The 25656-nt window shown below is 38.4% G+C and overlaps 1 protein-coding gene across 2 annotated transcripts in view; it reads left to right on the forward strand.

The window, feature by feature from the left end:
* Nucleotides 1–18653, forward strand: part of cdh4 (cadherin 4, type 1, R-cadherin (retinal)) — a 366212-nt gene extending 347559 nt beyond the window's left edge. For both annotated transcript variants that reach the window (XM_038295142.1, XM_038295152.1), the window contains exons 13-17: nt 6529–6765; nt 7414–7647; nt 7761–7900; nt 13232–13396; nt 15266–18653. In XM_038295142.1, coding sequence (XP_038151070.1) covers nt 6529–6765; nt 7414–7647; nt 7761–7900; nt 13232–13396; nt 15266–15472 — 983 coding nt within the window. In that variant the 3' untranslated portion in view covers nt 15473–18653. The remainder of the gene's footprint in view (nt 1–6528; nt 6766–7413; nt 7648–7760; nt 7901–13231; nt 13397–15265) is intronic.
* Nucleotides 18654–25656: the final 7003 nt, after the last annotated feature.

Below are 25656 nucleotides of genomic sequence, written 5' to 3' on the forward strand. Positions count from 1 at the left end.
GCTGTAGAAAAGAGAAAGATTAGGAAATCTGTGCTGAGTTCTGTAAGGAAACAAGGCCTGGGTGAGCAACAGTAGTTAAAGATCACAGAATGTTTTTCAATGTGAAGAAAAATCCCTTCACAACAAATGCAGAGCACTCCACAGGAGGTAGACATGCCATTATCCAGGCTTACAGATAAAGCGAGCTCTTTTAGCATTGACAATAAAAAAGTGCCACTAAACTTTACCAAAAAAATATATTAAAAAAACTCCTGAAATGACTTAGAAAGTGTACATCATCTTCAAAACATAGTTATGCAGTGTGATAACTCCTATGGCATCCAAATGCATTGGGTGATGAATGTTTTGATCATAATGTGGCTGAATAAGATCATGGATAATAGAGGAAAAAGGTTATGCTTTAAACCCAGCTGCAGAGCACAAAATGGCACATGGTAGTAAAACTTGAAAATACTGCATCTCTCTTAAAAGTTTCATATTTATGTTCAGAAAATCAAAACCATACATTTTATGGATTCCCATAAACACAGACTGGATTATTATCAAACCTGTAATTCTTGAAATTTTGATTATTATAGCTTACATTACAATGGGCTGCTGTAGCTTTCCAGAGCCGGGTCCACCCGTACTTTTCTGCTCTCGGGTGCTTGATTTAGAAATAAATATCTGAAAAAGTAGTAAGCAATTAAATGTGAGATATGTAATCCAAAAAAGAATGTTACTCCATTAGAGATTTCTCAGTCCTCAAAATGAGCATTGCTGGATTAAGTTCTGGCCCATGGACCTTTGGCTTTGTTGCATGTCTCCAACATAAACATTTCCTTTCAAATAACTTTTAAAACAAATATCAATAGTGCTTTGAAAAATAAAAATAGAGATTACCCCTAAGAAAAATCATGTCACCATTGAAGTCAACGGATTGACATAAATTAATTTAGTATGCAATTAAATGAGTATATGGCTCTCCATTGAACAAGAGGCATCATGGTCTTTAAAGCTTATAACTATCCCATCTGTTGAAAATTGAAACCAAAAAATAGTATGTAGCACCTGGAAACCTACATAGGCATGGCCATCGACCTAAAACTTAGAGGAAAAAGGAGGGCATTTTTCAACCAGCGGGTCTATGCTATGGATCCTGAGCCCACGTGCAAGAATATGTCAATAGGTTAAGCATGATCTGTGTTTTTATCCGAACTAACTCACAGTATGAAAAGAAGACAACATTGTTTAAAGAAAATAATGAGGATTCCACGTCAATTATAGATACTTTTTTTTTTTTAAAGCATAGGTTTAGGTAATAAGCGCCTAAGCACTGTACCTGGAAATGAACACATCCCTAAACACCCTTACAGATATTTTAAAAAGGCTTTTTATCCAGTCGATTCTAGTGAGAAAAATATGCAAAAAAGTATGTTTCTTGACTCTAGGCTGCAGAGGCATACTTCATAAAATGTGTACCTATAATTGCAGTCATAGCTGGATCTACAGAGTACAGACTCAGGGGGTGCTGACCACAAATGCTTTTCAGATCTTTTCAAATGTTATTTTTCATAAATTGGACAACTGAACAATACTTTGTTTTAACTAAACACATAAAAGTCCCAATGACTCATTGCTTGTCGTCTCTTGTGGTTGTAATATATCAGTATGCATGAAGACTGTATGTTTTCCATGGATTTCATACAAACCTGAACATCCAGCATTTATGTCAGAAATGGAAAAAAAGCAACATTATGTACTGGTGAAAGTCCTTGGTGTCAACCTCACTGCAGATCTGTATGAAGACAAATAACTAAAGCACCACAAACCAAGGAACTCGTTCTCTGTTAAAGTGGGAGGGGCACCAGGTGTTTTCTTTTCTTCTCTGCTGAGAAATGAGGTATTTGACGCCCGGAGCTCAGCTTAAACTGCTGACTGCCTATTGATTCTGGAGACCAGTGTCAACAAGGGGATATTTTCAACTTTGATTGAAATTCTCTTCACTTATTCTACTCAGGCGAAGCGTGAGAGGCAACAAAGCACCCAGCCAATCATAACTGACAAGACAGTCGATGGGCCTTGGGGTTTGGGGCAGTGGACCTTTGCTTACTTGATTCACCAAGCTACAGTGTGCAGTGGAGAGAAGTTCATGTACAACATTGATGAGATGCTGGAGTACGCTGTGCTGCACCTCATTGGGAATTTAGATCAGCCTGCTGACATAGTGGTCGGAAGAAGCTGTCAACAAAAAGTCAAGGCCACAACATATCACTGTTTGTTCAGCGGTGCAGCGCATGCACAATGCATTTTAAATGTACTGTAGTAATATGCATTTCACCTCTTATATTTTGTCATGTATCAACCTCAGACTTTGGCATCGTTTCACTGTTCTCCTTTGTACTAGTTTTACAGAAAGCAGTGCATGATTGGGGCATGGAATCAAAAAGACATAATCTTTGAAGGGTTAAGCAACTAAGACCTGGGATTTGTGTCATGCATTCATGTCCTGTTCATGTGAACTAATAGTATATAAAGCAACCAGTTCTTTCAGTTACAGCCGCTGGTCTTCCAGCTTATTGTTTATAAGATAAAGGTCTGTGCTTTCCCAAAACCTGAATATGGTTCAATTTTATATATCCCATTGCAGCTCTACTTGTACATTTGTAAAGAAAATTGACTAGAGCACCTTATACCTTATAAACATTGACTTTTTGAATCAAAGAAGTTTTTATTTCAAAGTTAAAATGCTGATTAAAATGTAGATTGCATGTTTATAACATAGGGTTAGGTTTTGCTGATGTTTGTGTTCATCATTTTTTTCCAGGGGCAGAATCTGAGGAGAAAAGTTGTACATTTAAAAGGGAAATTTTGTCCATTCATGTTTATTAAATAGGGCGTCTGGTGCTTAGTGATTTCTGGCTTTTTTATAATTTAAATGATGAAGTCCTAGATATTTTCAGCATCGGGACATGGATTAAATACAGGCAGGTCGATGCAAAGGGGAAGAACAGATTTAAAAGCAGATGCAGTTTGATGTGAAAATACACCTTCTATGGAAAAGACACAAACATGGATTTTAGTGTTTGTTACTTGTGTATTTTGTTGTAATGGTGCCAGTACAGCAGCACTTGCATATCGAGCCAACATGTGATGTTAACACAGATATGGGCTTTAAGGTGATAACGAGCTGGACTATCCTGCTCCTCTTCAGCCTGGAGGGCATACATGTAGCATCCTGGACATCCAGGCAGAATTTTTCATCTGGATCAATGAGACAAGTGTGTTTAACTCTGCTTCAGTCCATCTTACCTCATCCTGGGTTCAGAGCAGACAGCACTGTACACGTAACTTACTTTTGTCCAGTTTTCACCCTGTACTGTATACTGTAGATTTAATCTGTTATATGTGGACCCACATGCAACCTATTGTTAGTATGTTTTCCTGAGTATGTGCAGTAAAATGAAACAATTATCTAATATCATGACCTTTTGGTGTCATTATGTACTATGTGGACACATTCTGTATCTGGGTTTAAAATTAATGCTTGGCTTATATCACTTATTTTTACATGAACATATGGTTTGTGGAGTTTCACTAAAAGGCAAAGTATTTGTCTATGCACATTGAAATGTGTTGGTGAACTGAATCTAACCCAGCTTTTAAATGTAGTAAAAATGCCTCTCTATAGTTTATCAAAACCAGTTCTGATTTGTGGTCATTCTTAAAGTTTCACTCAACTAGTAGGTGATTTGTGGTAAAGTTGAAGAATTCTGAAGCAGCCTTACAGTTTTCATTTGTCGAGCTACTTTGTGTAATGTACCACCATCCCAACTGAAAAACATCCCTATACAATGATGCCAGAACCGCCATGACTTACAGTTGATGCAGTGCTCTCATGTTTGAAAGCCTCACCTTCAATCGTTCTCTTTTCTCCTTAAATGATTAAACTTCAGTGGTTCATCAGTAGTTCTCTAGTATCCTCACCATGTTTCTTTGTAATAAAGTAATATTTAGAGTTAGATGGTTGAAACTTAAAGGTATTGTGGATGATCTTTGCTAATTTTTGAAAATAGCCACCCTCTTCAATTTAGAAAAAAATGCACATGCACGACCCTGTAACTGAGGGAACACCTATTAAACGAATGTTAGAGCATGCACAAGCCCATTTCTCCTTGTGCACGCTCAATTTTAAAGTTACTGTTTGCATCACTCATACAAGCTTATTTCCAAAAAAAGAATTGCAATTTTTCCACTATGTCAGACTCACCACCGGGAAGGGACAATGGGGAAGAGCACGTAGGACAGCCTTAAACATATCACCAGAATGATTGACAAGACCAGTTATTATGATGATCCACCGGGAGAAAGAACATCCTCCACTATACAGTACCTTTAACCCTTTATAAGGCAAGTTACTGTTTTCAGATCACTTGCCCTTACTTATATTTAGGTTTATAAACTACAAAATTTAAGTGCCGGTATCAGCATTAAGGCCCTTAAGGTTATGTTATACCAAAAAAAAATGTGTTTCTTTTTCATGAATTTCTTATAAAAGCACATTTGTTATTTTTCTTAATATTTGGGCAAGTTGGTGTTTCTTTTTACTAAGTTCAATGTTCCAAAGGTAATACAGTTTGATTTTCAAAGTATTTCACTGAGTGCTCTATAAAGGGTTAAGCACAATTGTTTGGGCCAACAGGATTGTAACCTAAAACACATCAAAACTAGTTTTGAATGGGTACCACAACAACAATATTCTTCTTGAAAGATTACCACATTAACTCCATGAAAATGTTTAGAGTATATTTAAAAGAATGGTTTAATGAAGAAGGGCAGCAGATTTAAATTGGCTTCACTAATTTGACCCAAAAAAAATATTCAGCCTGAATAATACCAGAGGCTTTTGTTGACTCTGGCAATCCTATAGGTGGCAAGCATCTATCTATTAGAGCTGAATTTCTGAGAAAAGCTATATTAGCTTTATGTGATCTTAATTCCTCTCTGCTTTTACAGTAGATAGGGAGAGGCCATCCCACACCATCACACTTCCTCCACCAAAATCTGTTTGGCATTTGCAAAGAGGATTTGGTTCTTTATGGGAGCAACTCGTATACCCAACTCTCCTACTCAACACACCAAAGCATTGTCAGGGTTGGTTGTGGTTAGGACCCAAATGCAGAGGCAGAGAGGCTGAGGAGATTTCTTGTGGATTTAATCAAAAAGTAAACAAAGGCAGGGATGCAAAAATCCAACTAATAAAGAAAAGCAAACCAGAACTATGGAGACATCTGGGGAAACCAAACACTAGGAGCCAGGGAGAGACAAGGTATGTGGACAACAGCATGGGAGGACAGCAAAGACAAGGAACCAACAAAGAGTGAGAGCAGAGGGAGAGCATATATAGCAGAGAGAGACAAAGGGAGGGCTAACGAGCAGACAAGGAACAGGTGTGAGAGGAGACAACGAGGGAGCCAAGGGGAAAGGAACACACACACACAAGAGGGCAATAGAGGACAACAGAAAAACACGAGAACTAATATAAATCTAGAAATTACAACAAAACTGTAATTAAACCAATAAAACTAGAAAACAAGGAGCAAAGTAAAGAACAAACAGAACCAAGACCATGACAAGCATGGTCCTTACAAATGCTGACTATGTAACTGGAAACAGAGTTTTCCCATCAGTTTGATATTTACTGGCAAGAAGTATTTTCACAACAGCAGAAAAAAACAATTCAGCAATCATAGATTTCATTACCCTTTATACTAAGATTGTATACACAGCATTTTTTTTTTTCATTTCTCTGACTCCTGCAAACAAGTTGAAGCCAGGCTCTGCTTCTGACCCCTGGCTTGTACCAATCTGGTTACAGTTGGCTGTAAACACTCTTTTTTCCTATTTCATTTCATGAGTAAAATATTTACCTTCACGGTAGCATTCAGCCTGTCTTTGCTGCTTTGAAGTTTCACCAAATGGAAAGAAGCCAGAGGCTTTTATTCCTCAATTATAAGCAAAAATGTGTTCTTATACCATGAAAAAGCACTTTTTCCTGTTACCATCAAAAACTGTAATAAACCGATCCTACTCTGACCGGGCGTTAAAAACCAGTTTATAAGGATGAGCTATCTTTTAGAGGTTTGTCTTCATGCAAAGAACAGATAACATTTTTATGAGAGCATTTTCCCACTCCAGTATGTCTCACTGAGTATGAAAGTTCAAATTTTCAGGGCAATTATAAAGGCAAGGAGGGGAACATCTGCTTATTGTGTAAACCCATTTGTTCTGTGTTTGGATTCCCTGCATTTCGCTTTATTTTCACTCACAAGACAGACACGACACATTGTCTTCCCCATTGTTTCCTTCCTTGTGTGTTTTCTCAGTTCCACGAATGACTCAGCTACGACTATGCATCACAAAAGGATGCTTCTTTCTCAGTTTCCCATCAGCACATGTGAACTATTCAGTCTCTACTCTGCATGCTTTTGGCTCACCATCTCCTCTTTGTTGATGTCTTTGCCTCTCCTGTCTTCCTCCTTCCCACAGGTTCGCCTCAGGCCAGTGGGACTGGTACCCTCCAAATTTACCTGATTGATGTCAATGACAATGCGCCTGTGCTAATACCGAAGGAGGCCCAAATTTGCGAGCGTGCCCGTCCCAACTCCAGAATCAACATCACAGCTTCGGATGCTGATGCCGAGCCTAATGTCGGGCCTTTTGTGTTTGAGCTGCCTTCGTTTCCTCCAAGCATCCGTCGCAACTGGACCATTTCCAGACTGAATGGTAATTAAATGCTGTACATTGTGTTTAAGACTACATCATTGTAAAATGGACCCTTGGGATATTCAGGCAAGCCAGAATGAAAGATGGACAGTCTAAATCCTCAGTAAATTGAAACCATAAGCCTGATGAGGGCAAGATCCCCTCTGCAAAATCTGGTCGTATTAATCTTTAAAACACAGGGGACAGCTCTAAGATGTGAGGGAGGGAAGTCTAGGTTTAACAAAATGTCTCAAAAAGCTCCCAGTGAGAAGCAAGGGTGCTATCCAGTGTTGACGTATGATCTATCATTTGTGACAAATGAGATCCATTCGTCTCTCGGTCCCCCGAGCAGCCGATCTGTCACCTAATCCAACAGGATGGATGTATCACAGCAACTGTCTTGAGGACAAATCTGATCACATACCTGAATCCGACTCCCAACGAGGCTCTTGTCTTCCACTGAGTGATAGATGCTGAAGGTTAGACACCATAGTTTTAGATGTTTATGTGTTTTCTGCCTTCAGTCATACATGTCAGAATGACTGTTTGTTTTAAAACAGTTTGAAGCAGTACACCCAAGCACATGATGTCGAGAAAAGGTTGTTTACAGCTGCTATTTGTTTTATTTAATCTTTCTATTCACCCATCTTTTCTGTCTGACTTCTTTAGGTGACTACGCTCAGCTAAGGCTAAGGATCCCTTACCTGGAGGCCGGTGTGTATGGGATCCCAGTCATAGTGTCTGACTCGGGGAACCCTCCTCTGTCCAACCGCTCTCTGATCAGGATCAAAGTGTGTCCCTGTGACAACAATGGGGACTGTAGTGCAACAGGAGCCGTGGCAGCTGCTGGTCTCGGCACTGGAGCCATCATTGCTATCCTCATCTGCATCATCATACTGTTGAGTGAGTGGAAAAAATGCCAGCCGATGCAAGTTTCTAATGACAGTCTGAGTTAATGACTGTGTTTAAATAAACCCAAGATAATGTACAGTTTGGCTGTTCTTTTTGTACGGCAGGTATGGTTCTGCTGTTTGTGGTGTGGATGAAGCGCAGAGAGAAGGAACGACAAGCAAAGCCCCTGCTGATTGACCCTGAAGACGACGTTAGGGACAATATCCTGAAGTACGATGAAGAGGGAGGAGGAGAGGAAGACCAGGTATGTTAGATTACTACTTATTATAAGCCATAAATATATGTCTGTTAGTACATGGGATGACTTGGGCAGCAAACGATTGGTTTGTTCTCAATGTTTATTGTTAGAAGCAGGAATAAAACGGACATGAATAAAGATTTTAACAGAGCTTAGCTGGCTAGACAACTGTGTCACAGCACCACAAAACCAAACTGTTGCTATCTCGGGATACACCAGGTCTGCGATGACAACCAATAGTGGTCCAAGGAAGAAACAGTGGTAATCATAGACTCACTGCTGCACATGGGAAAATAAGCTGCACAGTCATGTGGGTTTGTAGTTTCTTTCTTTACCCACATGCAGAATCACACAAAGCAGTGAGTTTTAATATTTTATTTACAAAAGCAACAAGAATTTGAAAGCTGAGAAGTATATATTTATATATATCCGCGCGCCGGACAGGAGTTGTGACAGGCAGCCCGGGCCAAAGGCTGCTACTCTCTCTCTCCCTTCCATTCATTCTGCTAGCTAATCTGATTTGTTCAATTCCATTTCGAGAGTGAGATCATCTGTGGTAGTAGCACTAGACATCTTTCAGGCATGTGAGTGAAACTAGCAGCAGTTCAGTGGACAGGATGAATGAACGGTAGCCGGCGCACTCGGATGACGTCATACACACTCCGCTTTGTTTTAAAAAAATATAAAAATAAAAAATACAACCACGGATGTCTGGGGGACAGTAATTCGCCTACGTTATGAATGCTGGTGTACCATACAGAATAAATTATGAATAGTTTAGTTTGTGCCTTCAAGTTGTTGCCCATAGGAAGACGTTACTTGGATTACAAAACGGAATATCTCTAGAACAGCTCCAAATGAAACAAAACTAATATGGGTGAGTAGAACATGATGTAATAACGTAAAATCAAGGGGCCAATGTAAAAAAAAAAAAACGTTCCCCTTTAAGTTTACATTTTAATTGTGAAGGGAAAACGAAAACAAGCCGGTCCTATGTGACAGAGTAATTAACAAAGTGTCCCCTTAAGTTAAAATTAAAAATGTTTCCCACATATGATCTGCTTTCATCAATGCTTTTTTTGGACACAGCCGTACACATTTTCAACCTGTCACAGAAAAGCAGATTAAACAAATATGAACTGTTGTTGAATATCATAAAAAGCTGTTGCTGTAGGTCAGCATGCATGAACACACTTAGCCTTTATCTGCTTTGGTCTACATACCTATCGAAACAACTCTGAAAATCTAATAAAATGTTATAGAATAAATCTTACATAATGAGCCATTTAAAGAGTGTTTGAAAGATTCATGACCTTAATGACTGTCACAAAACAGCTTTCACATACAGAGATGTTTCACAGCAGTGGGCCCAAAAGCTTTTCAAATTATTTCATAAAGTGTCTTTGCTCTTATCTCTTGGAACTATGTAAAACCTTCAAACTTTTCACAAAAGCTTTGTCTTCTGGTGTAGGGCTAATTATAGCGCTGTTCTGTCTGTTTAAAGGTTTTGATCATGATCCATATTGGCAGTATTCCTGGTAGCTCAGCATGAACCAACAGCCATTTGGTTCTTAGAAGAAAAGGCACTGACAATCCTCAGATTCCTGCTGATTTCTTCAAGCAGAATAAACACCATGTTTTTGCTTCAAACAAACCTTATGTTATTAGTTCTGATTTGCCGTACAGGTTTAAAAAGACTCTTATGTAAAAGGAAAAAAAAATACTTTTGCTATTTTCAAGGTCAGCGCAGAGGTGCTGGCAAACAGTTTTCTAGCTTGAAGAAATAAAATGAATGTGATAGAAGTGTAAAGATCCCACAATATGACAGTGAAAAAGAAATAAAGTCTAAAAACAACAAATCTTTTTTTTATTTTTTTATTTTTTTGTGTGTAAAATATTCAAAGAACGTTAAGTTTTCCATCTTTTCCTGCATTACAACCACAAATTAAGTTTTTGGGGAGATTTTACAAGAAGCACAACTAAATAAAAAAAAAATGTTTGCACTACCTCAGACTCACTTGAAAACTGAATGGGGAGAATCTCTGACTATGCATTCATGTCTTGTCACACAGAAAAAAATTTTAATACAAGTAATTTTTCCTAAAATAAGTGCATTTTTTCTTAAATTAAAAAGTTTCTCATATTTCAAGTGCACATTATATCTTATTCTAAGGATAGGACATACTCATCCCACTGGCAGAACATATTTACCTACTCAATGAGTAAATAGGTGTATTTTAAGAATATTTACTCATGCTTTGATCATCTTTGTATTGAGGATCCCTAAATAGTGGATTTTTGTTAGTACCCTGATGGCTTAATGGGTACAGTAGACGTCCTACGTACAGAAGCTGTTAGTCCGTAGGGCAGCAGTCCTTGCTGATTTGTCTTCTGGCTCCAGACCCTTTTCTGTATATTTTTACTCTCCTGTCAATCTAATACACATAATGTTTTGAGTTTAGATTAAGTTCGGAGTCATCTGACCAGAGTTACATCTTTCACGTACATGCTGTATGTGAAAGATGGCCAATTTTAAACAGGATATGACAAGACTGTCAATCATCAAGCTTCCTGTCTGCTGAAAAAAAACTTCCCCACAAAAAGATGCTGCCACTTCCATATTCTGCCATGAGGATGATATGTTCAGGGTTAGTTTATTGCCACACTTAGGGCCTGATATTCAGGAGATTTCCATCTTGAAAACAGATGCAATGAGGTTTGCGTGTGTAGAGCAGATCTTCAGAGAAGGTGCAGAGTAATATGAGTGTGCAATTTAGCAGAACGTATACACACAACTTGCATGTGTGCCTTCAGCAACATGCAGATCAACAGAGACAGCAGGCGGGGGTTGCTACCTTGATTTACTTTTGCCAATAACACTTTGAGATAGGCAATAATGTACATGATAAATATTAAAATGATACAATTTTTTAAGATATTGTTATTATTGGAATCTCATGTTTCTTTTAAGAGCAAATTCCTATAGGACACAAAATTGGTGTTTGTAAATCACCATCACGACCATTTATCACTCGTACAATAAAATTGCATGTGTAATTTAGCGGCTCTTATGTGTAATCTATAAATATGAGGCCCTTAGCGTTTTGCATGTAGAACACCAAGTGTAATTTTAGTGAACTGATCAGAGTTCCATCTTCTGTTGGTTGTCTTTGTCAACTCTGAATGGGGCTTCTTGTGGTTTTCTTACAACAGTGGATTTTATCTTGCCAGTGTGTGTCTAACAGTTATGTTATGAACAGACTCTGAAGTGAAGGACTTAATAATATAAAATTGCTTGAAAAAGTAGCTAATAATAGCTACTAATAAGGGGGTGCGGTGGCGGTGTCACCGGCAAAGCTTCACAACTATTGGCCAAGGCTAGCTCCTCGGAAATGGTTACTGCTTGGATTTTGCCTCAGGCAAAGGTGTAGCAATGGCTAACTTGTGGAATGCAATAGCAAATGAACTCGGCCGAGTTGCATATTTGTCATAAGACAACACAGTTTCTGACAATCATGTTCTATATCGTCTCAAGAATACTGTTTTAAACAACCACCGAAGCAGATCTTTACCCAGTGGTGTTGCAAAATTTGGACGAGGTAGCTCGCCGCTTGTAAACATTTAATGGCACACAAATTCATATTACTAGCTTATTCTTCTAGCAATTTTATATTATTAAGTCCTTCATTTATTTGTATGTATTTTTAATTATGGCAGCATTGGTCCTCCATAGGGAGATCCAAAATTTTTGTCTTCTCTGGTGTTCTTGATGCTCAGTGATGTTCTCCACAAAAAACACCCGAGTAAAGATGGAGCAATACAAATGTAAACTTTTTAAAATACGTTTCAATGAACAGAATCAAGCATTTTATGTTTAATGGAATATGTCAAATTACTGACTGCAATGTTAGGCATTTAAATATATTTCCTAGGCACTGTTCATATATTCTTCTGATGCTAAAGCATACTTTATATTACCTGCCGATTTTCTATTCAAGTATAGAACCTGTCACACTTTGACAATTTAGCCAGCGTATGCCTGACATAAGAAAAATCTAACAAAAACAATGGCACATGTTGGATAACTTATGGGTCAGTTTTCTATAAGTTTTGAGCATGGTGAAGCATGCTGGCACAAGTTGACATCCGGCAAGTACAACAATGCTCATAAGTTATAGGTAAGTTATCTGATCGTTGACATACGTTATTGTAAGTTACTCATAATTTGTGGTGTCTAGCTTATCCAAAACCTATGAGTAACTTGTGCATAACTTACGCATAACTTATCAAGAACTTATCTCCAACGCATATCAACATATTTGACGTTTTCTAGATGACTGCTGAACGTGTTTCTAATGTACAGCTACTGTATGATAGCGTATTGGCAGCGTTTTAGTATAAAAGGGGGTTCACAGGAGGAAACCATGAGTTCTTCTCCAGACTTCATCCCCATCATAGGGTAAGCGTGAAAATGAGCGTGAAGGATCCTCCCTGCATTCACGACCAAAAAACTTCCTAGCAGCAATGACGCTAAATCTGCTGTAACTGCAAACCTTCTTTCTTTCTTTCTGTTTATTTTTTTCTTTTGGCGGGCAACAAACAGAAGCTAGGTAATACCACGATAGGAAAATCTTTTTATGCAGGCCAGGTGCCTCCAGGTGCATTGCTGTCCCCCTCAGGACACTGGCTTGTGACATATTATGGGCATTACGCTGCCGTGCGTTATGCATAAGTTAGGCTGTCATTGAACGTACTGTAAGTTCTTGACTTGTTGTGAATACTCTATGTATACACTCAAATTAAAAAATCCGATTATGCCGGCGTTTTAGGAGATTCTGGGACGTCAGGTATACGCTGGCTAAATCGTCAAGGTGTGAAAGGAGCTTTAAACGTAAATCACAGTTACTGTAGAAGCTAGTTCCAGTGCTTAGTTTAAGGTGGACACCTATACATATAAATGCGATTTTGATTCTCACTTATTTCCAACACCTACACATGCCAAAATCAACAGATGGTTTTCGTCCTCATAGGCCTGTTTTCACTGACATACCTGGAAAGAGATATAATGGGCATATTTATAAATCATACATTGAATGACAACCTCTTTTTTTTTTTTTTATTGGTCTAGGAAAGAAAATTTCAATAGCAAACAACCCGCATAGAAACCAAATGATTTACAACCATCTGCATTAATTTCAATGTAATCTCTACATAGATATTAAAATGGTTATTAAATCAATACGCTCTGTTTTTATTTTTTCGGATTTTGTTGAAGGTTCTAAACCTCATCCCAATTATTAATCTGCATTTTTCTCTCTCTCTGGTTGCTTCATCCAGGACTATGATCTGAGCCAGCTGCAGCAGCCAGAGTCTCTGGACCACATCATAAACAAACCTACAGGGGTGCGCCGGGTCGATGAGAGGCCTGTGATTGCTGAGTCACAATACCCAGTCAGACCCACTGTACCCCACCCAGGGGACATAGGAGACTTCATTAACGATGTAGGTTTATAGTGAATGTTTCCCTGCAAGTTTGCTTTAGAATGACTTGAGAGTTATAAGCATCATTTCCTAAAGATACAGTATATGTCCGGTTTGGTGGATGTTTGTTGAGGACCCAGATGCAGAGACGGAGAGTCAGAGATGATTTCTTGCAGATTTAATAAAGATGTTGATAATACAGAGGCAATTATCCAGAAGAAAGGAACTCAGGAATCAATAACTTGTAGATGCCCATTGAAAGTAACATATTATGGAATAAAGTAATGAAGAGAATCCAGCAATGAGGAAGTGCAGAGGAGGGTTATTTATGGGAGATAGAACAAAGACTGGGGTAATTAGCTAACTGGGAGCAGGTGTGGATAGAAGTAATTAGAAGGGAGCTAGAGGAAAGGAAACAGGCAAAAGGGGGCAACAGAGAGTAACTCAAAAAATACAACACTGCTTGGATGTGACAAGAAAGCAACTAGAATGACACAAAATTAATAATGAAACAATGAGCAAGAAAACACAGAATGACATAAATCATAACTGAAGTTAAACTGAAGTCCACAATGGGAAGAATCAACACAGCATATGGTGGGCACTCAACGTTTTATGGTGGACTCTTGATTTTTGCTACAAATAATTGTCTTATTAAGTATTTTATGACTTTAAGAAATAGTTTTCTTTGGTTGTGAGAAGAATCTGCATGCAAGCATCAGTCCTGGTAGAAAGGTTTTTTTCCCTCCATGGATGAGTGTCTGCCTCTCAGTCAGTTTTCAGTCTATGAAGTATCATTAAAAAACTTCCCAGTGGGTGAGCCACACAAGAAGAGTGTATTGTAAAGTCTATAATAACTCAAGCTGCTTTTCCACCTATATGGTTATATTGTTAGTGGAAAAACACCAATTTTTTCCCAGAAGAAAATGCTTCCAGGTTTTGTTTTATGAGCAGAAAATGGTTCTTAGTCTGGGGTTCTTATGCAGTTGGGTGTTTAAATATAGTATTTTCTTTTTCATTTCTTCTTTCTTTCTTCCTTTCTTTCGTTCTTCCTTGGTTGGTTTTAGCAAGTCTCATTTTAATTTTAAAGTGAATTTTTGTATGTAAACTTTAAATAATGGCTTAATGGACTAAGTGTTTTTAGAGATTTGAGTCTAGAGAAGTATGTAAGTTTGACATGAAGAAAATGTCGGAAACCCTGTCGATAGAAAACCCGGAATGCCTCAACAGGAACCATAAGTATCTTTTAAAAACACTTTAAAGTGGAATTAAAGTGCTTTTAGGCTGTTGCTATGTGTTGTTTGAAAGCACATATGCAGCCAGGAGGATAGAAGTCAGCCTGCCTCTGCTACGCCCCTGACTCGTGGGAGTCACAGGCCCATGCTGGTTTTAAGGGTCGAGGAAGTATGATTGAAAATGTGCAGATTTTTAAATATTGTTTTTGCAACTAGACAGCTGCAGAATTTAAAAGCCTAAACAACACCTAGAAATAATTTCCGACCAAAGCGCAGGTGAAAAAAACAATAACTTATTTTTGTCATCTAACAGCTGCAGCGCTTTACTGAGCTTTCGTGGGGAGAATCTGGACTCACAGTTTCTGCGCATTTATTACATCGATGGTGCAATAGACACGTTGTCGTTGATTTAAAAAAGGACCAAAGGGAAGTTAGACTCTCCTAAAATGAATGGGTTTGTGATAGAAATGTTTCCTAAAATGCTCCATGGTGTGAAATAAATAAATGCTTCGATACACAGTGGTTTCCTGAACCAAAACTCAAAACTTTTGATTGACCAGAGAAAGATTCCTAATGATTGAATCAAGCTTTTTTTTTTAAACAGGTTTTGATCTTACATAATTCATTACATTATTCCTTTCCTTTCTCTATTTAGGGCCTGAGGGCAGCTGACAACGATCCCACTGCCCCTCCATATGACTCCCTGCTGGTGTTCGACTATGAGGGCAGCGGCTCTACTGCAGGTTCTGTCAGCTCGCTCAACTCCACCAGCTCAGAGGATCAGGACTACGACTACCTCAACGACTGGGGTCCTCGCTTTAAGAAGCTGGCAGACCTCTACGGGGGAGGAGAGGACGACTGAGCGCAGAACGCAGGCAGTGCGGGGCCGGGGGCTGTGGCAGGGGTCAGGAGAGTTGGGATAGAATGAAAGGATGTAAAACACAGGCAGTGTCTGACAACATGAGGAGACCTAAGAGGAATGGACCCTTTCCACGGGCTGCAGTAGTTGGTCGAGCCCGCAGACAAGAACTCTGCTGCAATGCAACTGTATTCTGGCTTTATGGTTTTAGTGCCGAGTTTGTAGTGTGACATTTTGATTTTTTTTTTTTCTTCTTTTTTTCTGCTCTCTCGCCGCGCTGGACCTGGATTCCTCCAGGGACGAATCAAGGTGTCCGCGAGACACAAAAGTAGTGAATTTGTGCTTTGATTGATTGTTAAAACAAAACTATCTCCTGCTTTAGTCTGACACTGAAGAGAATGTTTTTATTTAGGGAGGGGAGGGGGAGGGGCACTCACAGACTCTCTCTTTAACTCTGTCAACTTGAATTTCCTTAGAACAGAAGCACTGTCATTTTATAAAGTGCCTTTTGTGGTGTGTTTTTGTACCAGACTCCTGCTATCTCAGGATTGGTTGCTGTTCGCGCAGTACAACGGGGACGCGATCTGTCGTTTCCCCGTCGCCCCTCCTGCGCTCCTCAAACCAGCCCTGCCCGTCTGTTTCCTCCTCACCCATTCGCAGAACATGCAAACGGCCCCAGCAGCCTGTCCCAGGAGGGGAAGATGCATCACAGGGCGGACTATCTGGACTACCAGATTTCATAACCCATTGAATTAAAAAAGTTGTAAAAGGAGGGTTGGATCCCCTCTTCTGCAAGAGCCTGCTCAGTTCACTAGCATCCCTTCAACACAGCAACATTTTTATACACATCGGGGTTTTATAATTTATTGGAGAATGCCTGCCTTTCTTCTGTGGACTCATGAGGTTTAGCAGCCTTTGTGTTGAGACGCTTGCCTGCCCCTTGTATGGTTTTGTGTTGCTAACTCCACGGTGTAAAGCTTAACGTAGGCATGATTCGATTAGTCGGACATCGTTAATCGAGGGGAACTCAAATGACTCGGAAACAAAGACGCCTCAGAACGATTCTTCTGGTCGCCTTGAACATTCCTGTTTGTTTTTTTTCCTGTTTTTTTTTTTTTTTAGACCAACAAAATATTTAAAGGTGCATGTTTTTTTCTTTGGTTTTTGTTCTATTTTTTGTTTTTTTCCTCAAATGTTTTACTCAAAGCACTTGTTACTCTGTGGTGAGAATGTGAAAATAGTCAGCAGAAACTATATGAATATACTCTGTATAAAGACACTGAGAAAATAAAAAATACTGTAAAGTACATATTTTTCAAGTATCAATGACATATAGCAGGGAAAATAAGTATTAACGCTGGTCAAAAAGATGTCAGTAATTAAATTTATAATGGACACATGAGCTTCAAATTAGTCAAGATGTTGGTAACAATCCAAGCAGTTAAAACATACAAAGAAAACAAAACAAATTTCCGCTGTAAAAAGCAGAAGCTGTCTTTTTTCCAAGAAAATAAATAGGAAGATCTTGTGTTAGGTGAAAGCAAATAGCTCGGTTTAGACCTTTTCATGTATTGTTGGTTAAAATGGTTATTGGCTTATCTGAACTGATGAATGTTTGGTACATCTATTTAAAGAGGCAAACAGTAATAACTACTGTTGCGCCAATGCCATTTTTTGGCCCCTATACTGATACCCGATACCTGGCTGTGCAGTATACCATCTGTTTGAAATTTATGTATGTGGATATATGAAGAGCTGCATACTACTTCGATGTAAAATAATTGCCATCATGGTTTTGTCAAGCTGCTGCCTACCTTTGTGAAGCAGGAAAAAATAATAATACAAAGTGAATCCAGTAGAACTTTTTATTGCCTACCTGGAAGTGGTGACAATAGGTGAATAATCTTTTGGCTGTCAAAAGGGTATCGGTGCCCTATTTTTTGGTACTCGCCGATATCGATAGCTGGATTGTGGCCCCGCCCGATACTGGTATTAGTATTGGTGCAACACTAGTAATAACCACACACTCTTCAAGATTTTAAGAAAACAGAATGAAAAAATAACTAAAAGAGTTGCCCACATGCAAGACACCATTCCGAGATTTATTCCAAAGGACTTGGGATTGGTGCATTAAATTCTTCTTGACCAAAACTGTAAGTAATGCACTTAAATACAATGGTCTGTAAGTGTTTGCACTTAGTGCTGAACAAAAATCATGTTCATTCTCCTTTAAAGTTTGTAGCAGAACATTTAGAAAAGCCCCTAGAGTGTAGTCTTGTCAGATAAGACCAAAATGAAACTCTTTTGATTCTTTTACAACACATTTGTATGAGGAAAATATAGGTGAAATTATTATGGTATGAAACTTTCTTTCAGCATTCGGGTTCTTTGTAAAAAAATTTAAGAAGAAAAGAAAGTCATTTATTTTTTCTATTTTTTTTTTGTAGAAAGGCATCCGTCCAAGACACTCTGCCATGATAACTCTCAGCGGGTTTCAGAGAAAAAAAAATAATTCTATTGATAGGTCCACAAGGATCTACTGTAGTCAGTAACTTGAATAGAATCTGTTTTTCTAAAAAGTAAATCAAATAAAAACAAAGAACATTTCTCCAATTGTTTCAAGACAGAATAATAGGTTGATTCTGAGTAATGCATATAAAAAGGTCTTAAAGCAAAAAAAAAAAAAGAGCTATTTTACACTTTCTACGAGTTCTCCAAGATTGACTAATTTGTGCTGGCTTCTTTGTATGTGTATATTTCTATTGTAATATCCATTTGAACAGTCTAATTACTACCTATTTACTTATTATCTATTCCATAATACTTATATTCCCTGCTGTAAAGGTTGTTGCTCTCCGTCTCGAGCTCCTCAGTGGGCTTCGTTGGCCCGTTCATTTGTAAAAATGTGGATCTTCTGTTGAAAATGCATTTTTTTTCAAGATGCTTGTTTATAAATTTTCTGCTTCAGTTCTGCTAACTTTTTTCATTTCACATCTTTTCTATAAGAAACATGCCCTATCGTCTGCCTCTTACAGACGCTCTCCCTCGGTTGACTTCTTGCCTTGGGACGACTCATTAGCCATGCCTGCTGATATTATATTATTCAAGGTACTGGAGTTCTTTTATTTATTCATCTCGATACTGGATGTGTGCTTCAGGAAATAAACAACACATGTTTTGAAAATGTGCCCACCCCCCCTTTTTTTTTTAAGATTTCCTTCACGCATCACCCTCAGGGTGGGTACTAAATTATGTATAATGGCCTTGTTTATTCAACACTGGTCATTTCTAATAGTGTTGCTCAAACTTGGATTTCCTGTGAGAATATAAAATCGTCTTTCAATAGTTTTTTTATTCCCTCTCTTCCTGCAATGCTGGCCACATTATTGACACCTCTGGTAAGGATGTGGAAAATTAATCTTCTGTGGCAGCAGTATAAAATCACACTGAAACAAGAAAAAAACAAACTTTGGATCCAATTTGACTACAGGTTTATTGTGGGCAAAAAGAAAACCTGTTTGAAAGTAGCTGCTTTTTAACAAGGTTTTGGCACTCCACTGTAGATGGATGTATCTTCTTGGTTATATTTGAATCATTAAATACATATCTAGCTGAAATTTCATTACAAAGGTTTAGAAATGGTGAAGAAAAAGGCCAGAATAACGTTGTTTACAGAAATGAGCTAAATTAGAACTGAAAACGTCCATCCCTGGGGGTTTGTTTGAGTTCAGCAAGCTGTGAAGGAACATGCTGCTGCTGACTGTTCTGCTCCACAGACTGTTTAGTCTTTTCCAGAATCTAGAAGCAAGAACAGTGTTTGGTTTGGGGTGTCCTTGGTAATATTCTGGACTTGAGGCAGCATACTTTTTACCAACTTCAATAATTTCTTCCCTTCTCCTAACCACTCTCTGAAGGGTTCTGTATTCAGAGACATGGCAGGCTCACAACCAGACAGAGTTACAGGTGCTCAGGTTGTTCTCTATGGTTCTCCTGTGGAAGGTGGTGAGAACAGAAGATGGACAGATGCCCCTTTTTCACCCAGCGAAGTAAAATTACTTATTAAATGAGCTTTCTTTGCCAGAACTTCCTCCTGATGATGGGTTAAGGTCAGGGTGTCAGTTATATACCTTCCTCAGAAGCTCTGAGGTGCTGACCCTCTCCACTGCTGCACTGTCAATTAGAAGATGTGTGTGACAGAGATTGCTTCTCATGAAGTGAACAATGATCTTCTTGATCTTTTTAACATTCAGGTATGAGGCTGCTTGTTTTGCACCTCCTCTCTGTAGGGCGTCTCATCATCACCTTAAATAAAATCCACTACTGTTTTCCACAAATCTTACAAAGTAGTTTGCAGCAGACCTGAGGGAGCAACCATGTGTCATCAGGGTGAACAGTAGTGGGCCGCGGAAACAGCCTTGAGGGAACCAGGTGCTCAGACAGAGGAGATTGGAGGAGTTCTAGTCTGACTATGTCAAGGATGTCAAGGGCTGCCGATGCCAAAGGCTGGACAACGAATGCTAAGATGAAGTTCAGGGATAGTATCTGTGTGTGAGTTCTCTTTTCTCCCTGATGTTGCAAGCACAGGTGAATGACAGAGAGGATGGGATGATTCCTTTATAAAGTGGTTCACTTTCTGAATTTCTACACATGCACTCCTCACTGACGTGCAGAAAGCAGCAGATGACCAAGAAACTAACACAAAAAATAATTAGATATAGATTTTTTAAAGTCATATTCAAACCCTAATAAGTTCAGGGACGATGAGCTTGGAAATGCTGCCACTTTATTATCTCCTTGCATCTTTATACACAACAGAGTTTAAAGGTAGAAGACTATGAATTCATCTAACCCAGCCTCATGATAAACCAAGGATTTGCACTGGTTTGATGAATGTTTTTTTTTCATCAGTGCACTGCAGCTGTAAAGCTCACTAAGTTGATCTGCAGTGTTTGCAATGTTAATGCATTTAATGAGAAACTTAAGTATTGCAACAACTAAAATACCCGTAAAGGCATTGCTTCACTTAGCATATAAGCTTTTTATAGCAACAATTACCAAGACCTGTTATTACTGGTTGTGACAGTAGAAAACATTGAAAACTATCCAAAAAAAAAGATGAACTGAGCAGATATTTTATATCCCCTTTTACCAGATAAAACACACTTTATACCCTCCAACCATCTCCACATCCTCCGATCAGCGGGCTGCTTTGCTTTGCAGCCGAAGTGGGTGGCCATGCATTCTATCAACATTTCTAAGGCTTTTGAAAGAGAAACAGGCCCAAAGCGTCACACATCCTCCGCAATAATTAATAGTGGGCTGGAGGTGCTCTGTTCACATAGTTATTCTTTTTTTTTTTTTTTCGCCAGAATCACCTGTAGTGTTTAGTTATTAAAAAGAAAAATCATGAGCTCAAGGACATTTGTTCACTCGTGTATATTTATCCTTTTTTTTGTGTGTTTTTTTTCTTCATTTTATGTTTATTTCTTATCTTCGTAAACACTTGAGTTATTCTGTTGCTGTTTCTTTTGTTCTTAGTTGTTTAGCTCTTTGCACTCTTGGTACCAACTTTCTTTGCTTAGATTTTGATCCTTCCATGGCTGCTCCTGTCATATCCTCTACCTTTAGTTTGCACTGTTGCCTTCTCCGGTGCCAGGTCTCAGTGTAACTACAGGTACCTGTTTCCTAACCTAGTTATCACACCTCAGTCTTTACAGTTATTTGTCAGATTCTACCATCTAAATGTCTCACCAGAAATTTTCCAGCTAGTGTTTCTCTGCCTGATCTAATTTCCTAAAGTTCAAGTTTTTATAGCCATAACAGTTGCAAAACAACATATGTAACAGTATGAATTAGGAATGCAAAATCATTCACAGTTCATATTGTTTGAGAAGACAGACCAGTAATCACATTTGGCCATTTAGTGTACTTGCAAAATGTGACAGGGTGTAATGGTGCACAGGATCTGCTTCAGTTGTTCATGTTAAGGCTTATTCAACAACGGGGTTAAGCTACCTTTTCTTTTATAAAGCTTGTTTGGCTGTTGCACCTGTGTATTATAAAAAAAAAAAAAAAACAGTTTGTGATTATGCTGCCTCAATAAAAGACAATTTAATTTTAAAACGTTTAAACAACAAGTCTTTGTTAGATTTTGAAGATCAGCAATTTAATACTCTAAACTTGCTTGCTTTTCCTCTCTCTCTAATTTCCTGGTGCAGTAGTTGTACTTTCTTTTTTATTTTTCATTGTCTAATAACATATTTAGAAAAGGAACAGACTCCCTTTGGGAATCATGCTCTTAATCCTTGACTCCTTTGTTTGGATGTAGCTTAATTTTCTAATGAAACACCTTTTATTGGTGCTTTTACTGCATCGCTGAGGGAGGGCCGGCGGCGCACTGCAGGCATGCAGGTCAGGAAGTGTGCTTGTGTCCGTTCCTGTGATTTCAATTAGTCAGCTGAAACGCCCCAAAAAACCCGCTGGGGACTTAAAGGGATTTAATCCTCTCCGGCTGTGTGTCTATCAATTAGCCACACCATTAATCCCCACAGCGTAATCTCATTAGATAGAACGCCTTTAATGAGACACCCGGAGAGAAAGCAGCAGAGGAAGGCAGGAAGACGGAGAGAGGGAGAAAAGGGAGGCTGTGCCTTGATGCAGGTATAGGCCGTGTGGAGAGGTGATTAGTGGGATGGGGGAGAGGGGTCAGCAGGGGAAGGCAGAAGCGAACACAGCAGGAGCAATGCATAACATTTAGAGAGTGCTTTGGAGAAAAAGTTCACACAGAGGAAGGACACAGAGATATTTCTATGTCCGCTGAGGGTAGAGACCTGAGCAATGAAAAGGGTAAAAAGGAAGGCAGGTGTGAACAGGATCGAATGAAAAAGCAGGGAGTTGTTAATGAGGGGGTAATATAATTCCCCGAGTGTCCCGGTGATGAGTAATAAACCTAACTTAACTTTTATGGTAGTAAAATAATGAACTCTGCTGCAGAATTGTGGACCTGTGTTAATAGGAGCACCATCAGTGGAGGTTGGATCCACGGCTCTGAAATTATAATCAAACCGGTAGGAAGTCATTTCAGTCATAAGCTGTCAGCAGAAAAGAATATTAAGTTCAAGGACGGGCAATCTTTGATAGGCTTAGGTGAAAAATCCTTTCCTCATGGCGGAAAGGAAACTGAAGTTACCCTCCCCATCTTGATAAAATGCGTATCCTGATGGAGAGCTTTGCTGTTGGCTTGAAGCCAGCTCCTTGCTTGTTGTAAATAAAGTTCTCTTCTTCAAACATGTCCTAGCCTGGCCTCTTTTTCCCCCCATTTCCTCTACATAACACTTCTCCGTCTCCTGGGTTGATGTTTGGAACAGTTCAATTTGAAATACACCACGGCTGTGATATTTGGTGGGACGCTGGCCTCCTGGTCAACTGTTGGTGGTTTTAGTGTTTATGCTGTTATTCCACAGACCAACAGCCTGGACAGACAGGCTCTGCTGGCTGTTTTCCTCTTCTTTTTTTTTTTGCTGACACTGCTCTCAGCCTTCTGCTATTTCGGGAGTCTGTCTACAATGAGATCAAAGCACTAGGGTGGATTTCATGTCCCTCCTGGAGAAAATATCTGCAGCTTGACAAATAGTTATATGTGATGTGGACACCTGATGCAGTGGAGATAATCTGTTCCCTAAACATGTTAGGGTATCAGTTAAATTACATTTTTTTTATGTTAAAACTGTACATTTTAATATATTTGAGTGGGTTTTATGTGACAAACTCAAAGTGGTGCATGCTTTAAGGGGACCTTTTAAGCTACCTCATCATAGTAACTCAACAACATCAGTGATAAACGATGCAATTATGACAAAGAATATAGCAATGTAACATATCAAATTAAACTCCAGAATCTAGGCTATAAGCCAGCACAAATAGTTTTAAAATGTGCAAAACGAAACTAAAGTTATAGCAACATGAGTTAAAATATTTAAAACATAAATACTATGCACAATAGCAACCTACAAACATGTCTGTCTCCACAGCCCCAACCCTGCATAGATCCAGCACAAAATATATATTAAATAACTCCTCATAAATGAGTTATGTTTTTCATTTTCTTCTTCACCAAAGCATTGCAGAGATACAACCCAATAAACAGCCACAGATGAAACCACTTAGCCAGAAATCAGTATAAGAAATATTTCTTAGCTTTCCTGTTTCTCCATGAAAACTATATTTTATAGAGTAATCTCTATCGTAGTACAAAAAACACTTTGGGTGTAACCACATGCCTTTAGGACCCAGAAGAAGCCTTTACAAGGCACCAATCCAGGTGCCTGACCATGCTTTGGGCTGCCTCTGCTTTGCTGAAACTACTATCAATGTTATCGTCCTCGTTTTAGATACATTCTACCGGTTCTAAGATTTTGATTGGTGTGTCATTCACCAAAATCAACCAATCCATTGCAGTGTCATGGTCCTGTGTAACCACCAGAGATGGCAAAAGTACTCACTTTCCGTACTTGAGTAAAAGTACAGATACTTGTGTTAAAAAATACCCTGGTAAAAGTGGAAGTACTGATTAAACTTCTTTACTCAAGTAAAAGTAACAAAGTACAGGCTTGTAAATTTACTTAAAGTATAAAAGTAAAAGTAGAAACCACTTTTTTCATGCCGTTGCCTACATTTTAAATGGATGTCTGCCAATAGGACTAGATCTCCGTTGTGTTCATTTTCAATCATCTCGTCGTCCATACTACTATGCTAACGCCACCGACACCAAGCTGCAAAGATTTGCCACGAATTAATACCGCCGAATCTGTCGATTCATCTTGTAGTGGTGCATCAAATGCAACGTAGATTCCCATCCAATTAGATTGAATTTGGTATTGATGACGTGAAAAATAATAACGGTAACTCCATTGCAATGATTCAAAACTAAAGTAACGAGCCAATTTTTAAAAATGTAAGGAGTAGAAAGTACAGATATTTGTGTAAAAATGTAAGGAGTAGAAGTAAAAACTCGCCATAAAAATAAGTAGTAAAGTAAAGTAAAAATATCAGAAAAATCTACTTGAGTACAGTAACGAAGTATTTGTACTTCGTTACTTCCCATCTCTGGTAACCACACAGAGCGAAGTACCGTAAAACTATGAGAGCACCAAGTAGACGGAAAAAAGTAGAAGGTGCAAAAATTACTGTGAAGCTGGTTTTATTATTATTATAATTATTATTATTATTATTCAATATAAAAAAACTGGGGGAAAAACGGGTCAAAGAACTGTTTTTGTGTTTTCTATATGTTATTCATAAATTCATATTGTTTAGAGTAAGTTAATCTGGTCAGTTTTTATTGGAAATTCAGCTGTTTAGCGGTTTTTTGGTTTGTAAGAAAAAGGGTTTTCCTTTTCTTCAAAAATAGCACATTGTGGGGGGCAGCTAGTCCTTGTGTTGCCCAATGCCAGGACTTGCTGTTCTACGGTAATGGATCGTGTTTAGTTCAAAGGTGTGAATTCAGTTTAGGTTGGGGTTAGGGTTAGTTATGAAGCCGTAATGGAAGTCAATGGAAAGGCCCAGCAAAGATTGACAGACATGTTTGTGTGTGGTTAAATTTTTTATTATTTGTCCAAAATCTTTGGATTGAATTATACTTATAACAAAACAAAATAACAAAATCTAAAGCTTTCTACATGAGAAAATGAAGATAGTGCCAACTGTGATGTTTAAAGTGTTTTTTTTTGGTGAGATTTTTTTACATTTTGATTGACTGATTGATTGATTGACTTTATTGATCTCACAGTGGAGAAATGTACATAAATGTATTTTTTGTGTGTCATCTTTGTTTACTCTTTATCAGTAGCGTATGTACTAACATTTACAGATGTGTATAAATCTAACAAGTATTTTCTTTAATTTGAGACAGTTTTTTTTTATTTCTATTTTTTTATTGACCTTGTGTTTGCAGTGATACACTTTTAATTGGAGCGTGTAATTTCAAGGAAAATGGGCTTAGGGTTCCTGAGGTGGAAGGAAATTAATTTTTGAAAGTTAGATATTCTTTTACAAATATTTACTGTGATATCCCTAATTATTTAACAGTCTATAAATCCATATGTTCTGTGAAGACTCAAAAAAAACAAAGGAAAACAAAGGAACACAGCAGACAGGGCAGTGTAGAAGTATGAAACAATGTTCGAGAT

The sequence above is a fragment of the Cyprinodon tularosa genome, unplaced genomic scaffold (genome assembly GCF_016077235.1).
Source record: "Cyprinodon tularosa strain WSP-4 unplaced genomic scaffold, ASM1607723v1 ctg11, whole genome shotgun sequence".
Lineage (NCBI taxonomy): Eukaryota > Metazoa > Chordata > Actinopteri > Cyprinodontiformes > Cyprinodontidae > Cyprinodon > Cyprinodon tularosa.